Source organism: Bos grunniens, chromosome 5, assembly GCF_055505025.1.
Source record: "Bos grunniens cultivar Pamir isolate PY7600 chromosome 5, Bosgru_T2T1.0, whole genome shotgun sequence".
NCBI lineage: Eukaryota > Metazoa > Chordata > Mammalia > Artiodactyla > Bovidae > Bos > Bos grunniens.
The window spans coordinates 19,103,934-19,123,444 of NC_141169.1; the positions used below are offsets into that span (position 1 = coordinate 19,103,934).

The window sequence follows — 19,511 nt, forward strand, 5'->3', positions numbered from 1 at the left end:
TGCGTCAACCAAGGTCAGCAGGCATTAAACTGATAAGCAGTCTGACCCATGCTTAGAATGCTATAGTCAAAGATTCAGTAGAGCAGCTGATGTGATTCATGCACTCATAGTTTGGTTCCAAAAACCTTAATAAGATTTTGGTATTGTACCACTAGCTGAGGATATCAACATGAACCAATTTAGCCACATAGGCAAATAAGAAAATTTTGTTATATTGTTTTATATATATATATATATATATATATATATATATATATATATAACGCTATAGAAGCATGGGGTAAGATCACTAAATACAGGGGGAGTGGAGGCAGGGAAGAAGGGCAACAGACTTCAGGGAGGGCTTCTAAGAAGAGGAACCATTTCAGGTAGATCAACTGGAGGATAAAGAGGGGCTATTGGGGCTTTCAAGACCAAGTGCAGCGTGGAGTATATCACTGTTTCACTGCACGTTGGTTAGGTGACACTGGCATGAAATTTACCACTGAGGGAGCAGGGGAGATAAGCAACAGCCAAATCGCAGAGAATCCTGTACAGTGTGTTGAGGGTTTGGACTTTATCCTGCAGGTAATATAAAGTCAGTGGAAGATTTTAACCAGGGCAGCCACATGATCAAACTTCTTTAATAATCTGGACTGTGTACATTACAGAGAATCTTTAACATTACAGAATTCACTCTTCATTTTGTTGAGTTATGAAATCGATGCCGTCAGAGAGACGAACTCTATACCAACACCATAGAGTTGAATTCAGGATGCGGATTCTTGTGCAGTCAGTCAAGTGCTTGTTTTGACTCTGCTGCATTGCCCCTCATGTGCCAGGGCACAATTTTCAAGGAAAGATGCAAAAAGCCCCTTTATAACCTAACTCTCCTCTTAAATAACTTATAACACACATATCAATGATTCACCCCATTCTCCTTTGGGCCTTAAAAGAATGGACATACCTTTTTTTTTATTTTTCCCCTTTTTCAACATTTAAAAGAGATCTTTTTTGCTTTTGAGTTTCACTTGAGTCTTGACTCAAGTTGTTATGCTAAAGCCTACTGTGAATTGAGCCCAAAGTTATTTCACGCTTCTCTGGATTGATAACTTAATTGTTGAAGTCATGAGAGTCAAAGATTCAATCAAGAAACCTCTAGAAACAGTCTTCAGATTATGCAATGTCAGGAAACAGGAGCTGTTTTCTGTCTTCCGCAAGTCAGCACCCCATCAAAAGGAACATAACAGTTTAATGTTCTGTCCAAGAAGGGAATGCTTGTTTACCTGAAATAATGGACTGATAAAAGTAATTTGCATCTGGTCGTGATTGATACAACACTTACTTGAAGATTAACCTCAACAATCAAGCCCTTAAACTCTAAAACACCATCACCCACAAGAAAATAAAACCTGAATTTATAATGCAAACATCCCCAAACTGTTGATCCTACACCCATGCAAATTCAATGCATGCAGACAAAACCAAAAAAAAAAAAAGCAACCAACTGAATGCAAAAATGAATTTTGCTCGAAATCAACTAACATTTACCTAGGTTTCCTGGGTATCTGGCATGGAACAGTCCTTCTCATGCATTGGCTCCTTTAATCCTCAAAACCACCTGATGAGTTAAACATTATTATAAATGTCATCTTACAAATGAAAAAGTCAGAATGTTAAAAGAATTAAGTGACTCAAAGTCACTCCAATTTGAAGAGGTGACTCCATACCTATGTGTCTCCAAAACTATTAATACATACTATATGAAGCAGTGTGAGGCTCACTTTGGGAGACATTGATAAACTCAAATTTTTCATTATTTAGAAAGTTGGACTTATTCATTACTCAGGGCTTAGAATAATAGCATGACTGTAGGCCTCTGAATGAAACAACACAGCGTGAGGAGCACTGGTCTATTAAGTATCTCTGTCTCACACAACAACTGGTGATGCAGTCAAGACAAGCATCAGCATCCTTGGTTTCAAAGCAGGAGGCTGACCCACATCCAGACCCTTACTAGTCTCGGTTCATGGCTACACAAGCCCATTTCCCATGATCCCTCTTTGCTTTTCAGCTTTTCAGTGACAACAGGTTTAAATAATTGTATCTATTACACAAGTGGGGTAAGAGACAGAGCAGACTGATCCATACGGATTTGTTGGCTGGCGTCTTCCAGTCCCTAAAGATTAGAGATACCACTCATTGAACATAAGTTCTGGGTCAGCCAATTTCTATACATTATCTCATGTGATCTTTGCATTCTTCCAACTATATTTTATTACCCTTACTACCCCATTATACAGGTAGGAACACTGAGGCCCAGAGAAAGAAAGTGGGTCTTGGTGAGTAACAAGATTAAGGACTTAAGCCTCATTCTAACTCCAAAGTCCATGCTCCTTTGAGTGTCTGACGAGGCCAATGAATCAAACACTTACACAGTCACAATTTAGTGCTTAATAGTATAGCGGGAAAACATGTGTTCAGTCTGAAAAGCACTTTTTTTATAATAGTACAATTCTGTGAGTGACAATCACAAAGTAGAGATGCTATGCTATGCTAAGTCACTTCAGTTGTGTCCGACGCTGTGTGACCCCATAGACGGCAGCCCACCAGGCTCCCCCGTCCCTGGGATTCTCCAGGCAAGAACACTGGAGTGGGTTGCCATTTCCTTCTCCAATGCATGAAAGTGAAAAGAGAAAGTGAAGTCGCTCAGTCGTGTCCAACTCTTAGCGACCCCAAGGACTGCAGCCTACCAGGCTCCTCCATCCATGGGATTTTCCAGGCAAGAGTACTGGAGTGGGGTGCCATCGCCTTCTCCGAAAGTAGATAATACGACACTATTTTTAGGTTAAAAAGCTGCAAAGTATTATTCCACTTTACAAGAGAGGAAATTCAGTTTAGAGAAGGCTAAGCCAAATTACGGAGAAGGCAATGGCACCCCACTCCAGTACTCTTGCCTGGAAAATCCCATGGACGGAAGGGCCTAGTGGGCTGTAGTCCATGGGGTCGCTAGGAGTCTGACACGACTGAGCGACTTCATTTTATTTTTTCACTTTCATGCATTGGAGAAGGAAATGGCAACCCACTCCAGTGTTCTTGCCTGGAGAATCCCAGGGATGGGGGAGCCTGGTAGGCTGCCGTCTATGGGGTCGCGCAGAGTGGGACACGACTGAAGCGACTTAGCAGCAGCAGCAGCAGCAAGCCAAATTAGCTAATTTGCCTAAGATCCCTTTGAAAGCTAGAATCAAGAGCTAGAGGTAAAACCTAGGTGCTTTTGACACAAAAGCCACGCTCTTTCCTTTCTCCTTCAACAAGTGGCTATATTTCTGTTGATGCAGAAAACGACTGCTCATCCCAGACAGGGAAAGGAGATCACTCACCAATTCAGGGGAAGGACTCATGGTCTGTACCCCCAATTCCAGGTAGAGCACAGGGCTGAGGAATGCAGGCTCTGGTTCCAGACCGCCTGGTTCCTAGGCCAGCTCCGCCACGTGTTAGCACTGTGACCTTGGGCACACAATAGAAAGAACTAACTTTGCTCTAGGTAAACTATCTTGTGATTATAAGTATACACATTTAGCTCTTTTTCAGTTTGTTTTTTTTTTTTTTTTTTGGTTAGAGTAGGGAATGAAAACAATTATTTAGGACTAAAGTTAATTCTAGGTATTTGGATAAATTGCTTCAATTTTCTGTTTCATTCTGACAATGGAGATTTTGCAGTGAAAGTCACTTTAAAACACAAGGCTTCATTGCTATTGATAAGCTTGGCTGTGGTGGTGGTTTAGTCACTAAGTCATGTCCGATTCTTTGCGACCCCATGGACCGTAGCCCGCCAGGCTCCTCTGTCCATGGAATTCTTCAGGCAAGAATACTGGAGTGGGTTGCCATTCCCTTCTCCAGGGGATCTTCCTGACCCAGGGATTGAACAAACATCTCCTGCATTGGCAGGCAGATTCTTTACCACTGAGCCACCAGGGAAGCCATCTGTTCAATATAAACGTAAGTTTACCATTTGTTTAATGCTAATGATTACTGTGAATATTTACTTAGGATTCCCTAGGTGCCTGACACTGGACTAAGGACTTTTTGTGGATTATTTCACATAATTTTCACAACCACCTTTGAGAAATGTACTGTTCTCCCTTTTGGCAGATAGGGAAACCAAGGCTCAGAGGATCAGCAGGCCATCTAACCAAAGCAGGCCATCCAACTGCTGTCTGTTTAGTTCTGTTCAGCTTATCACACCTCTGTTCTGCTGTTTTCTTTCACCTGTGTTCTAATGATTCCAGGATCTTTTAAAGAACACTTTCATTTCCACTAAACTGATAAGTTACAAAGTGATGCTGCCACCAAGGATGCTCCAACAGTCATTTGTTGCAAAAAATCATAATATCAATGCAGAAAATGAATTTTTACTATTCATGCAGTTGGACTGATAGGGAATTACAAAGCAAAGGTCACAACTTTAACAGCTGGTAGCTTTAGCAAAAAGACATTATTCAGTAGTTTTCCAAAAATGATCACAGTCACTGACAATTGTCTTCAGAAACAGCATGAAAAGAGTCAGAGCTAATTGATTAAGGTAATCCTTGAAACAGCTTTCTTCTCCCACGAAGTTATTTTGCAACAATTTTCAAATATTTAACAACCTTCCCCTCTGCCAACAAAAGTACCATTTTATTTGACAGACACCAAGAACTTGGCAGTGATTCTTAATTCCATAAAATAAAATGGCATTTTTCCAGTTAACAAGGGGCCTCCCTCACAATGGGTCAGCAGAGGCAAGCATCTGATGGCTAGGGAGACTGAGGACCAAGCTGGGCTCCCAGACTGTGGGAGTGTTACTGCTCTTCACCGCCATTTACACTCCTGGGTGGTCCTGGGAGCTGAGTCAGAAGCAACCCTTCACTCACCCCAGGAGCTCTGCTTTGCCTGCTCAGCCTTCCCCTTATAAGATTAAAAAACCATCATCTTCACACACACTTTTCTTTTTAAGTCTCAAGGCTTACAGATTATATGTATATTAAACATAGGTGCATTCCATTGACGTGGTTCAGTGGAATCTAGTTTGTAGAATTAAACAGGCTTGGCTTCAAATCCAAACTCTTCCACTTACGTGCATTTTGCCCCACTTGTAATCTTGGGCAAGTGTTCTTAATCTCTTTGAACTTCAGTTTCCTTATTTGTTGAAAAAATGATGTCAATAAGGATATCTGCTTCATAAGATTTTTTTTTTTTTTTGGCTAGAATCAAATGAGAAATTCCTGTGCAGTCTGTGACCTAGTGCCTCAGGTATGGTGAGTAATCAATGGGTATTAACGTATTAGTTAGTCTTTTTTATTTCCTTATTCTTCATTTTGTTAAGCAGCTTGTTTTTTGGCCCATTTTGTATGCCTGTTACCATCGTAGCAAGGGGAAAAATGAGGTAGAGGATGTAAAACTGGAGGAAAATTCTGTTTAGTCTGCTAGGAGTGCTGAAGAAGGTAGATTGTGTATAAAGAAGGCAGTTAAGGTATAAAGCTCTTTTTTTTTTTTAACTTTTCTGCTGGAGTAATAGTTGATTAACAATGTTGTATTCATTTCAGGTGTACAAAGTGATTCAGTTATACAAACACGTGTATCTATTCTTTTTTCAGTTCTTTTCCCATTTAGGTTGTTACATAATATTAAGTAGAGTTCCCTGTGCTATACAAGAGGTCCTTGTTGGTTATCCATTTTAAAAATAGCAGTGTGTACCTATCAATCCCAAATTCCCCAACTATCCCAAGCTCTATTATCTTAATGCACTTATTCATGCAAGCCCTATACCCAAAGTGAGGAAATGCGAATAACGCATTTATGTCTTTCAGTATGTGGATTTGCGGAAAGGTTCTGTGATTTGCTCTTCTTGCTGAGAAGAAACTGGTTATTTACTAGGAGCAAGTCCCTGTGCCCTTACACAGCCTATCTCACTTAATCACGACATCAATACTAGCCACAGGTAGTTATTTCTGCACCCATTTTAGAGACTGGGAAAGTAAAGCTCAGAGAGAAATACTTACTGAAGAGCACACTGCTAGTAAGTGGCAGAACCACTGCTGTGTTTGCTTCAGTCCAGTGTTTTTTGTATTCTCACATGCCCACCAGTTTTGATTAGTAAATAGCACATATTCACTGAAAATTAATGCTGTAAATGGGGACCAAAGTAGCCTTTCCAATCATTAACCAGACATTTATGTGTATGACACAGCCAGGACAGTAGTTAAAATTTGCCTACTGTTAAAAAAAAGAAAGAAGGAAAGAAAAAGGCTTCTTAAACAGGTTATTGACACTTAACAACCGGATATCAGGCATTTATTCATTCCACAATTTTCCATTTATTTTCATTGAGCCTCTAGTATGAACCACTCCACACAATTTTTGCTACCAAATTCTATTACAGGCAGCTGTTTTTAATATCTGACTGCATTTGTTTTTGACTCAATGTTCTTCTGAGCAGAATGTGTATCTTTGAGGTTCTGAATAAGCCCCACTAATGGACTGCAGTCGTGCCAACTGAATCTCTGGGTGTTGATCATGACCAGAAAACCCTTTGAGTTAACAAGGAAAAGACTTTATCTTGGTTTCCTCATCTGTGAAATGGGACTTAAGAAGAAAAGGTCTGAATTCACTCATCTTGGAACTGTTTTCTACTAAGTGCTATTTTGGCATAATCTTATTATCAGGGTGGTCTGATTTTACAAAATAATCATGAAAGCTATTTAAAATGGCTACACATTTAAATGTCAAATGCTTGACACAAACTGTACTAAATATCATTCCTTCAAGCCAAATCATTTATGTGTGACATTTATAAATAAATGCAAACAATAAATGGTCAAATCAACTTGGGGGTTAGAAGTCTATGGAATTAAGAATATAAAAGATCCGAGTTTCAAATGGGGGACTATTTTTTATAGTTCACTATTTCCTAGTACTGTTCAGACATAGAGTACCATTATGGCTACAGTATGTTATAAACAAATGTGTCCTAAAGTTTTAAAATACTTTCCTGGGCAGGGGTTAAGAATTAGAAAAAACAAAAACAATATTGTTACAATTTGTTGCATAACAATGGAAAGATTATATAAACCCTACTTTGTAGTTCTATGTTTTTCTGCTGCTGCTGCTGCTGCTGCTGAGTCGCTTCAGTTGTGTCCGACTCTGTGTGACCCCATAGATGGCAGCCCATCAGGCTCCCCTGTCCCTGGGATTCTCCAGGCAAGAACACTGGAGTGGGTTGCCATTTCCTTCTCCAGTGCATGAAAGTGAAAAGTGAAAGTGAAGTCGCTCAGTCGTGTCCGACTCTTAGCGACCCCATGGACTGCAGCCTACGAGGCTCCTCCGTCCATGGGATTTTCCAGGCAGGAGTACTGGAGTGGGGTGCCATTGCCTTCTCCGTCTATGTTTTTCTACATAGAATTAATTTCATCCAGTATTAAAAACATTTTGCTAATAACTTCTTTTGGATTTTTCATGAATGTTTTCTGACTTCTTTACTATTCCAGCATTTTAGCACCCACTTGGGACCATCTGGAGGCATAAAGCACAGAGCCAGTTCCTGTAGTGTGATAATAAATCTAATAAGCAGTAGAATGACCTGCGTTCATTCTCTGCCTAACAGAACACATCAGAGATCTCTGGGTAGGGCTGGCTGAAGGTAGCACCTTTCTAAAATTGCCAGAGATCCAATCACAGAGGTTTTAGTCGATCATCAGAAATGGAAATCCCTAATGCAGTGACTATTTCAGAAGTGTTAAACTGTAGGTTTACACAGAGCCATAAATAATGATGTGCAACTGCTAGGGTTTGTTTTGCAATCCTTGGCTTTTCTAGATCACATTAGAAACCATCTTATATGAAACATCTCTACCCTTCCTCCTTCCTCCCATCTAAAGTTCTGCAGTGAATGTCAATTTTAATAACCATCTATAAGTCCCCCCACTCCAATATTCTTGCCTAGAGGATGCCATAGACAGAGGAGCATGGCAAGCTACAGTTCATGGGATCGCAAGAGTTGGACACGAGTTAGCGCTATCTTTCTTTTCTTTCTTATAAGGACAACACATTCCAGGAGAGGGGCAAAGCCTTTATAACACAACCTACTTTCTCTGCAACACTCTTCTTGGAAATCGAGAGATTCGTGTCTTCATAAGGCATCTAGGAAGGCTTCAGAAAGGGACCCCAAGTAAACAGTCGAAAACTCAGTAAAACAGTCTGTGACAATAGATTACCATTATTACGCTGTAATTTTTAGAGGCAACTCGGTTTACTACCACTCAAACACTGGCATTTAGAAGAAACAGGCCAATTACCAGATGTGATTCAGTCCTGGACTTTTGGTAAAGACCCTTAAAAGGAAAGGTCCTTGGCTTCAGAGATTTCATGTCAAGGTGACAAAGAGGCAAAAGTGCTAAGCACCCACAGGGCTTTTACACAAAAGGTGAACTTCTGCTCCTGAAAGGGCAACAGAGTATGTGTATGTAAGACAAACAACGGCTCCCTCCAGGTTATGCTCTTTCTTTCCCGGTCTCCAGTGGTGGCACAGTGTACAGACAGGGTACATTAGACAGCAGGGCCACCCTTTCTGCAAAGGTGAAGGAGGCTGGGGCTTGCTTTTGCAAATGAGCAGTGACAGAGCTTTGCTCTTGCTCTCGTCTTGTACGCCCTTTTGCATGGTCACCCTGGAGAGCAAAGGCATTATTTGCAAGGCAACTGTCAGATTTCTGAGCTGCCGTCTGTGTGCCAGGAACACAGAAAAGGCACCCTAACTGCCCCCCTTAGAGACTACATTCTAATCAGCTGCACCGCAAGCCCCAAGGCAACAGCTTACACCTGCAAAGTCAAGCACTGAATTCTTGCATCCAGATAACCGAAAGATAGCCACTGCTGCTGTGTCAAGTATCTGGATCACTGCCTCAATTCTGAACATGGTTTTAGTAGGAAGCTCGCTAGATTTTGCTGATGATGAGAGCAAATGGTACATTGTTGTCACTGTCACAGCTCTATTTTCTGCAGAATTTGTGGTCTTTTGCCTGGAAGAGGGGGGTCCAGTTGATCTTTGAATATTCTCATGTCAATCATGAGCAAAGTGGCTCTGGCTGCCAAGGAAATCCAGCTGCTGGCTACCAGGCTAGTCCCAGGTTCCAGTTCCGTCAGTTGGCAAGAGAAGCTAAGGAAAAGTCGCGAGTAAGAGGTGTTCCAGAGTGGTCCTAGACCTGCAAAAACCCAGGACACGGAGAGACTCAGATGGCAACGAGCCATCCTCAGGAACAGTCTCTCCCGGAGGCAGAAGAGCTGCTCCCTCCTTTCTCAGCCTCTGCGTCTCCAGCTGCAGACCCCTCCTCTTCACTCTCTTCTCAGGATTAACTCTAGGGCACGATATGACTAAGACTCAGTGACTTGCCCAAGACTTGTCTGAGACTCGCCCAAGACTACAGAGACTCAGTGACTGGCCCTGGATCCTGAGCCAAGTGCAGGACCCATACCTCTGATACCCTCCAAGAAAGCTCTCTCTATACATTTCTACTCCAGGCACACAGATATTAGAGACCGCAGGGGCAGAAATGACAAGCTAATATGGGGAGGCAGGCATACATTAGTTATGTAAGAGGACCTCTCTGGCTGCCTGACTTTTTCTTAAGATTCTTCTTCACATAAGAGAATTTAAAGATTGGAAGAGAGAAAGGAAAGATCCCCATTAGTGAGGGACACTGCTAAAATAGGAAGTGTAAACACCATTCTTTATAGAAAAAATATCAAGTAGTAGGTGAAAAGGCTAAAAGTAGAACAGTTTAAAGTGAAATCTCCTTCATTTTGCCCCACTGCATTTATTTTCCATATATATATATATAAATATGTTATATGGTTATACTCCATAACCATATATAAGACAATCGTTATGATTTCTATTCACACCAAAGCAATGACTACATGAACCTCAGGACCAATGGAAGCTTAAACGCCAACTGGTTCAAGTATCTATTTGACTAGAACCTTAGAGAATTTTAAAAGTATAAGACACTGAGAAATCACCTAGTCCTACTTTTTCATTTTACAGTGGAGGAAACTGAGGTCCAGAGAGATTCAAATACCTTCCCAAAGTCAGATAACATAGTATCTGTGCTAAAAAAGAACTCCATCCCCTAATAACCAAGTCAATGCAGCAACCTAGAAAAATAGGAAAATGTAGTCAAAAGACAAAGAGAGTTATATAAAGGACAGTCTTCCTGTCCTTCCTGACACACATTGTGATTTTAGAAAAAGGTCCCTGAGGCCTAATTATAAGAAAGTCACATTCCCCCCATCACCTCCATTTTTCTGGACAGAAGGAAATAGATAGAAATAGATAATGACAATCCTCTCCCACCCCCAGTAAACAGTTTTAGCATGCCCACAACTAAGTGAAAAGGCAAAAGCATCTCATGCATCTATAAATCAGTAAGGCTACAGTCAATGGTTTCTATGAGACAAAGTCCAAACAAAATAACCCTGAAAGCAGCATATATTAGAAAAGCATCCTGGTGTTTCTTCAATTTGTTTTCTAAATTGTTCCAACTACACAGGTGACTAACACCAAAAAGACAGTCTCCTGCAGCTGCTCATGATTCATGTACTAGAAAACAAAGATAAAAGATCATTCCTGACAGATTTATATCCAAATGCCTTACCCTAATTTACAAAAGGGAAAGTTAAGGTAATCAAGGAAAAAGAAAAAAATCTCCCAAAATTGCATAATGGGAAAAAAAAAAAAAAATGTCACCGCATGTTGCCTGTTGCCTGGTAAAGACAATAAAGAACGCTGCAGACATGAATCCTTGTCCTCACTCAGAACAGCAAGTTCAAAGAACATCAAGGACAAGAAGCTGACTCAGTCCCTTCTAAAACAAAATAACATAAATCCTCAGATTTCAGATTAGGGGGGCTCAGAAAGCGAGAGTGCGGAAATATGAAAGTGAATCAGAGATAGTGATATTTCCTTTTTCTATTTTCACTCTCTCATTTTCACTTCTAAAGAAAAAATTTTAAAGAATTTAGCATCTCCCATGCCATGGAGATAGCCCTTCTTTTCACACATTCTTGATTTGATGAGTACAAACACATATCAGCCTATAAAGTTGAATCCACAGATCCAGATTATCAAAATTTGGTATCTATGCTTTGATGGTTAAGCATCATTTACCTGCAAAAGCTAGTTTTATCCCTGGCTTTTAAGAGAGCCGGGAGGCAACTTTCTTCTAGGGATAATAAATTTAAGCTGTAACCACAGCAAGCCACTGGGCTGGGATATATAAAATCTCATTTAATCCTTACAAATCTTTATAACTATTTGATAATCATTGTACAGATTACAAAATGGAAATCCCAAGACGTTAAACCACGTGCCTGAAGTCATTTTTCTCACCAGTGGTAAAAGAGGAATTAGAATCAGTCTTGAAAAGCTAACGTTTAAGATCTCTTCACTATTTTTAGGTGCTCCCTGGACATGGATGGGGAAGAGCACATGGAGTGGGGCTTGCCAGACCATGCAAGAACCTCCCATATTCAGACTAGCTACTTGGGGAAGAATTCATTCTTTTTAACATTATTGATGGTGATGGAAAGATTTCAATCACCTATCATTATAGAATAAATGTGACTCACCAATTTGCTATCTCCAAATCAGCAGTTAGATATAAATAAAATTTGGCAATTTTAATTGGTTTGGCTCAGGCCTTCAGATTTCCATATGGTTATTTTCCTTGTTTTATGTTAAACGTAATCGATTTAGCACTTGAGTTTCAAAGTTTTGGCAGAACGTATCAATTAAAAGCTACATAAATTAGGACTGTTCAAAGCACCCATTCCAAATGGAGTGATTTCTAAGGACAAGATTAAAAAATGCTCTTTTCATAAATGTTAAATTTTTCTATAAACTTGCATCATCACCCAGATGACAAACTTCACACAGACAAAAAAAAAAAAAAAAGGGTGGGGGGGGCGCAGAGTATCTTCTTTGGAAAAACAAAAGCTAATAATCATTCTATTTGCTTCTTCTGAGAACTAATGTGTGCCTAACGTGGTCTTCTCTACACCATTTGCCAGACAGAATTTTCCTGTCTTCATATTTCTAAACCCGACAGCAGTTGTGAAAACTGTCACAAACCATCTCAAAACTAAAATGTAAGTACAACATCAATAAACATGGCATCAGCCCTGTTAAACTGATAGCACTTTCCTAATTGGTCTTGCAAATTAAGATGTCCGATTGTTATTATATGGTGAATATAGATGTTCTAAGCCAGAGACACAGTTCCCTTCAGAAACCGTAAAACCACACAATAAGGATAAAATACATTCAGAAATCTGAAAAATGCAAAATACTTTGATTTCTGTAGACTTGTGATTAAAACTTAACCGTTCAAATTGCTCCTCACGACTCCTGCCGTGTAATTATTGCCCATCTGCTGGTCCATCGCATGTGCTAAATAAATGAAAGAATCGTTTTTTCACACCTCAAGTGGTTGTTGGTGGAATTTCCACATTTATTTAGCTCGACTATAAGGCTAGAATGCCTCGTGTCCCTGTGATTCTTGGAGAGCTGCATAATTCAAGTATATTAATTTCTCATTTTATATCTTGGGTAATGGAAGGGTACACAACTGTTTGCTTTATTACAGAACTCGGGATTGATTCCATCTTTATAAATGACTATTTTAACTACTGAATATTAATAGCTATTCCACCCTTTCGAGTATAACATTAGATTCACTGGAACAATTGATCTCATCTCTTAATGTCAGATTACCTTATGCTATTTTCCCTCCGTACAGAGTTGCACTAGGAAATTTCTTTGTAACTTTTGGATTAGAAAATCTAAAAATATGAATGAGGACCTACACACCCTCCCCCATTTCCACTGATTACTTCATTGATTTCATGTTATTTCCAGGGTCTCCTTCTTCAGTGCAAGAATGTGGAATTGCTAGAAGTATCCTTAAAGGAAACCTTGAAGGTCATTAGATCCCAGGCAATGAATGCCTTCATTCACCAAGGGCACTGCCCTCCTTTGCCTCCAGCCCTTCAGCATCAGCAAGTTCCCCCAAAGGGCTTGCACTTTTACTCAGCCTGAGCAGGTCACATTTCTAAAATACTCCCCTGTCTCCAACGTCCCTGGTCAGCAGTACTGATTCACTATCACCAAGGAGTTTCAGGCTAGTTCGACCTCTTTCTAGTTTTCAATGGAATTATTCCATGTAATCCGATTTACACAGCCATGTAATCAAAGTGAGAAAGGAGATTACAGAGCTCACCGTTTGTTTTGCAAAGCAAGCAAGGGTGCAAGGATCATCAATCCTACCGAGTCTAAGTTGACTTGATAGTACCGTCCCATACCACCCCCCACCACCCACCTTTGGATTGTTGGTCATTAACCTGATCTGTCTCCAGAGATCTTGTTTAAATAGGAAGGTTTAGGCTCTTTTCCTGAACTGGAAGGTAGCGGGGTTCTCCACCCAGATCTCACTACTGCCATTCATATGAGCAGATGCTACTGTAACAAAGAATTGGTTCCCCGCCCATGCTTATTAATTTCACACAGCAGAAAGCATGTATAAGTCAAGTAATTACTTTAAAACTTCTGTTGCCAGTCTTCCACATTTGCATTTCAACAGCCCGCTGCGGTGATCCCAGGTGCTCTGCCTATAAACTAACCTGCTTGCAAGAAAGAAACCTGCGCTGCGCTCCTGTCCTCCGCCTTGGGCAGCTGCCCTAGAGACTACACAAACCTTTCTGCCAGGCCAAGTCCCAAACCCCTGCTCTTTTCCACACAATGTAATGGGCTCGGGTCTTTCTACTCCCTTCTGAATGCGTTGGTACCCTTCCCAGATCTAGACGTCTATTGAAACTGTGACACTGAGTGTGTCATTAAATAAAGCATTTTCAACATTCTAAACTGAAGACGTATACAATCTTTTCACCCGCCACTTCCACCCCCTCGACACGTGTCAAGAATTGCAATCTCCGACAGAACCTCTGGGGGGTGAGAGGGCAGCCTTACCTAACCCGCAGCAGATAACATAGAAAAATTCCTAAGGGGAGAAGTAAGAAGAGGTGAGACCTGGCGAAAAGAACTGTGGATGGGAGTGCCGCGCCGGCCCTTTATCAAGGACAAGCCTGAGATATCTGCTGCAAGGAAAGAAAGGAAAAAAACAACAACAACTAATTGTACCCCTAGACGGTGCTCTACCCTCTGTGCTTCTTGTGCATAATGCAAATTTTGCAGCACCGGGAATTACCTCCATAACTACCACCAGAGGTGCCCATTAAAACACGCACGCGCGCACACTTATACAACTTCTTCTCTTCTGTAATGGAAGAAAGTGGGTACAATGTGGAGGTATTACCCTATCTAGAGCTCTCCTAGAGCCGCAAACCTGGCAGACGCCGCGGGAGCCAAGTTTCCCCCGGCTGGTGGGGCAGGTTCTCCGCCCAGCTGAGCGCGGCGAGTAAGGACCTCGGGGTTGGCTCGGTTCCCGCGGCTGCACCGGAGTCCGCACGAGCCCGACACCCACACCCGAGCCACACAAAAATCTGAGTACGCGAGTGATCGAGCGTGGCGCGTGGGTAACTATTGTGTAATCTTCCCGAAATCCACGGGAAAATGTCTCCCGTGCAAGGACATGCCTTTCCGGAATAACTTCAACTCTCCGGCCAAAGAACAGATCCTTCTGTCTTACAGGAATTGCGGCTCCCAACTGACAGCTCCCAACTTACGGGCTACGGCTCCCAACTTGACACCCGCTCCCTCTCATCCCTCCCACTCCTCTCCAGGCTCACCCGGGCCGGGCGGCTGGGGCTCGAGCGCCTCTCCCGCCTCCACCACCCCCTCCAGGCTCGCCCGGCAGGCACAGCCCCGCACGCCGGGGCAGCTGGGGCCGGGACGCGCCGGCCTCCGGGCACGGTTTTTCTTGGAGAGCTGGCGAGCTCCCGGGCGCGCCCTACTTACTTGTGTCTTCTTCATAAGGAAAGGCAGCACTGTGATCCAGCCCAAGCAGCGGTGTGGCAACTCCGTTTAGCTGTTCTGGAGCTCCAGCATACTGCATGAGCAGCGGCTGCAGATAGTCCACGCATTGAGCCCGAGCGCAACGCCCGCTCCACTGCCAGTGCTTGGTGCGGCGATCCCTGTCCCGGCGCGAGGCGGTGAGCGAAGCCTGGGCCGGCGCGCCGCCAGCACTTTTATACGGCTCCTGCCCGCCTACTCCGGACACGCCTCCTTCTCTTCCGGAGCCCCGGGGAAGCAAGCCTGAGCTGGGGCAGGGGGCAGGGGGGCAGGGGGGCAGACCCTGGAGGGCGGCTGGAGCACCAGAAGTTGGACAGATCAAGCGAAGCGCGTTCCAGCGCTGGGGGGCTGGTGCGTGCAAGGCTGGGAGACCACTGGGGCGCGGGGGCGCCTAGGACGAAGGTGAACACGCTGCAGCCGCCACTCGCGCTGCGCGCCGGGCGCGGAGAGTCTCTGATCTGCCTCTTAGCCTGGCACGGCCGGGGGACTCAAGAGAAACCTTGAGCTTGGGCGAGGGCTGGCAGTTCCTTTTCTACTGCAGAGGCGGGGCTGGAGGAGTCACTCGGGGCCTAGCGAAGAATTCACCTAGTCCTGCTTTAGGGGAAAAAAATGTTTAAAGCTTAATTAGGATCTATATAGTTAGGCCATTGTCCCACTCCAATTTTTTTTAAACAATTACTTTAGTGAATGGATATTTAATCATTGAAATTATTGTTGACTCAGAGTTGAATGTTGCTAAGGGAGATGCTGTTTCCAGAGTGATTTACGGCTGCTGCTTTAGAAATTAAGATGGAAAGAGAGGCGGTAGGTAACAGGAGGTAGGTAACAGGCAGGCCACAGAACCAGGCAGTTTTGGAAACCTGTACTTTCTGTTGTTGGAGAACGTTTTGGAGTCAGGTAATGCTACAACAACAATAATAGCTAAAACCACTGTGTGATGTACTTAATTACATTCCAGGCGCTGTGCCTGAGAAGTGTTAGTACTTAACAGCGATTATCTCACTTAGATCCTCTCCACAAATCTATTATATAGGTCTTGTCATTTTTATTTCCATTTTATAGTTGATGAAACAGTCTTAGGTCAACTTCCCCAAATCACAGCTAGTAAATGGCAGAACTTAACTTGAATCCAGAGTCTTGGCTATACAGCTTTTAAAAATATTTAAAACAATTCTTGACTCTCTAAAGCCCCATTATATTTGTTCTTATTTCAGACCACTAAAAAGCATTTTATTAATTCTTTGAAGAAAGTATGTACTAGAGATTAATATGTCAATAATCTATAAGAAAAAATATGTAAATTGAGGAATTAGGTATTTTAATGAGTAGGATTCCAAATTAATTAATTCAGTGAGCCTTTTTAAAGAAATGAATATGCCATAATATTTATATGGCATATGGCCATAAAACCTATAATCATGAAAAACAAGAAACTAGGTAAAATTTGAAGCTCATAGTATTAGTTTTCCATCACTGCTGTGACAAATAACCAAAACTTATTCACGTTAAACAACACGTATTTATTATCTTACAGCGTGGAGGTCAAAAGTCCAAAATGGATCTCCCAGGGCTAAATGTTGACAGGGCTGTGTTCCTTATAGAAGCTCTAGAGAATTCCTTTTCTTGCTTGTCCAGGGTTCTAGAAGTAATCCAGAGTTTTTGGCTTATAGATATTTTCCTCTTCAAAATCAGTTACGGTAAGTTGAGTCTTCATATCGCCCACTCTGGCCTTCCCTTCTGCCTCCTTCTTTCACTTTGAAGGACCTTGTGTACATTGAGCTTACCTGAATAATCGAGGGTATGCTCCCTAAATCATCTGATTAGCATCATTAATTCCACCTGCAATCTTAATTCCTCTTTGCCATTTAGTATAGCATATTCACAGGTTCCCAAGATTAGGTTCCAGAGATTGATATCTTGGTAGGGGTTGGGGGGCAGCAGGTACAGACATTATTCTATTTGCCACACTCAATATGAGCTTCCCTGGTGGCTCATTGGTTAAAAAAAAAAATCTGCCCACAGTGCAGGAGACTCAGGAGACAAGGGTTCGATCCCTGGTTTGGGAAGATCCCTTGGAGGAGGAAATGGCAACCCACTCTTGCCAGGAAAATCTTGTTGACAGAGAAGCCTGGCAGGCTACAGTCCATGGGGATCACAGAGTCAGATGTGACTCAACACACACCACACTTAATAGCAAACAAGTTCTGGGAGAACAAGGAGTGGAAATGTGGATTTGTTTCACTATGATCCTTCATCAAGTCCTTTACTCCAAGCAGCCACAGATCTCTGGCTAGGAGACTGTCTCCTCCATAGCTATGAAAATAAGTGTTTGAAAAAAGACCACAACCAAAGTTCAGAGTTTTAAATAATTACTTTCAGTCAAAACAGTGCTATAAAATGATCTTACTCAGAGTGGAAGTGTGAAAACAGAAACAAATTGGACAGTAGAGGAAAATCATTTAACTAATGACTTCTCCCTGGCAATCGAATCTTAATATAACCAGCCTTTAGGAGTAATTTTGGTCTGCCAGAATCTTCCAAAGAGTTGCATATATATTACGCACTAAGGAGTTACACTTCTGAAATGTATTATTATGGACCAATATTATTATGGAAAGGGAAATGAGTTTGAGGAAGGTTGATTCTATTTTAGACTGTATGCAGGCTCTATGATCTTTTCTCCAATCAGGGATTAAACAGTGTGGCATGCATAATTGTTAAGGCTCCCCAAGTGAGTATAGATATTACATCTTTGTTTATCAAATGAGGATAAGTTGAAATGCATATTTTTAAAATGTTTACTATATATTTACATGTATAACATATATAGGGTTTCCCAGGTGGCTCAGATGGTAAAGAATCTGCCTGCAATACAGGAGACCTGGGTTTGACCCCTGTGTCAGGAAGATCCCTTGGAGAAAGGAATGGCAACCCACTCCAGTATTCTTGCCTAGAGAATTCCATGGACAGAGGAGTCTAGCAGGCTACTGTCCATGGGGTCAGCAAGAGTCAGACACCTCTGAGCAATACACACACACACATATAACATATATATCATATTAAACAGATGAGTCCAAGTTGATTGCTTTTTAGAAAAAAAAAAAATTAAGGGTCAACTTCAGTTCAGTTCAGTCTCTCAGTCATGTTCGACTCTTCTCGACCCCATGAATCCCAGCATGCCAGGCCTCCCTGTCCATCACCAACTCCCGGAGTTCACTCAGACTCACGTCCATCAGTCGGTGATGCCATCCAGCCATCTCATCCTCTGTCGTCCCCTTCTCCTCCTGCCCCAAATCCCTCCCAGCATCAGAGTCTTTTCCAATGAGTCAACTCTTCACATGAAGTGGCCAAAGTACTGGAGTTTCAGCTTCAGCATCATTCCTTCCAAAGAAATCCCAGGGCTGATCTCCTTCAGAATGGACTGGTTGGATCTCCTTGCAGTCCATGGGACTCTCAAGAGTCTTCTCCAACACCACAGTTCAAAAGCATCAATTCTTCGGTGCTCAGCCTTCTTCACAGTCTAACTCTCACATCCATACATGACCACAGGAAAAACCATAGCCTTGACTAGATGGACTTATGTTGGCAAAGTAATGTCTCTGCTTTTCAATATGCTATCTAGGTTGGTCATAACTTTCCTTCCAAGGAGTAAGCATCTTTTAATTTCATGGCTGCAGTCACCATCTACAGTGATTTTGGAGCCCAAAAAAATAAAGTCTGACACTGTTTCCACTGTTTCCCCATCTATTTCCCATGAAGTGATGGGGCCAGATGCCATGATCTTTGTTTTCTGAATGTTGAGCTTTAAGCCAACTTTTAAAAGAAGTTTTATAACGTTAAATAAAACTGGTAATAAAGGAAGATAGATATGGACAAAAATCATCATGGAAGAATTACTGAAGCTTGGCCAACATCTATTTAACCATACTAATTTTATGAAACCAATAAGAGGAAATGGCCTACAGGTTAGAACAGGTTTAAAGAAACCAGAGGATTTAGACCTAGCAGAAATTCAGTCCAGTTTCTTTTCAATCAACTGGATAATTCATCTCAATACCCAATATGCTCATCTCCTAGAATGACTCACTCTCTTCTCTCCCTTCCTCCCTTGTTCCTTTCTTCTCCCTCTCAGTTCTGTTTTCTTCTTCCACCTCCACAGTCAATGGCTTTTTAGCTCCATTAATAGCATGATTGACTTTCTTATCGATAACTCTATCTGTTGTTTCCTTCATTTGACGCTACAATTCTGATGGTGATTGCAGCCATGAAATTGGAAGATGATTGCTTCTTGGAAAGAAAGCTGTGACATACCTAGACAGTGGTCATGTACAGTTTTGAGAGCTGGACTGTAAAGAAGGCAGAGCATTGGAGAATTGGAAGGACTGATGCTGAAGCTCCAGGATTTTGGTCACCTGATGCGAACAGCTGACTCATTGGAAAAGACCCTGATGCTGGAAAGATTGAGAGCAGGAGA

General features: G+C 42.0%; 1 protein-coding gene and 1 long non-coding RNA gene across 13 annotated transcripts in view; one reads left to right on the forward strand and one right to left on the reverse strand.

Annotated features, from left to right (window-relative positions):
- Positions 1-17,043, reverse strand: part of KITLG (KIT ligand) — a 107,671-nt gene extending 90,628 nt beyond the window's left edge. For 8 of the 9 annotated variants that reach the window (XM_086403743.1, XM_086403742.1, XM_086403737.1 and 5 more), the window contains exon 1: positions 14,984-17,043. In XM_086403743.1, the coding sequence (XP_086259869.1) occupies positions 14,984-14,998 (15 nt within the window). In that variant the 5' untranslated portion in view covers positions 14,999-17,043. Of the gene's footprint in view, positions 1-1,530; positions 1,601-14,983 lie in introns of all 9 variants that reach the window. The other variant, XM_086403738.1, reaches the window with a different exon arrangement.
- On the forward strand, positions 3,565-14,039 carry LOC147371368 (uncharacterized). Of its 4 annotated transcripts, none has more exons than XR_015164789.1 (4): positions 3,567-3,978; positions 5,227-5,276; positions 12,082-12,159; positions 13,626-14,039. It is a non-coding gene; the product is annotated as an uncharacterized LOC147371368 (long non-coding RNA). The 4 variants fall into 4 exon arrangements; XR_015164788.1 differs by having other exon boundaries at positions 5,227-5,271; XR_015164786.1 differs by having other exon boundaries at positions 3,565-12,159.
- Positions 17,044-19,511: the final 2,468 nt, after the last annotated feature.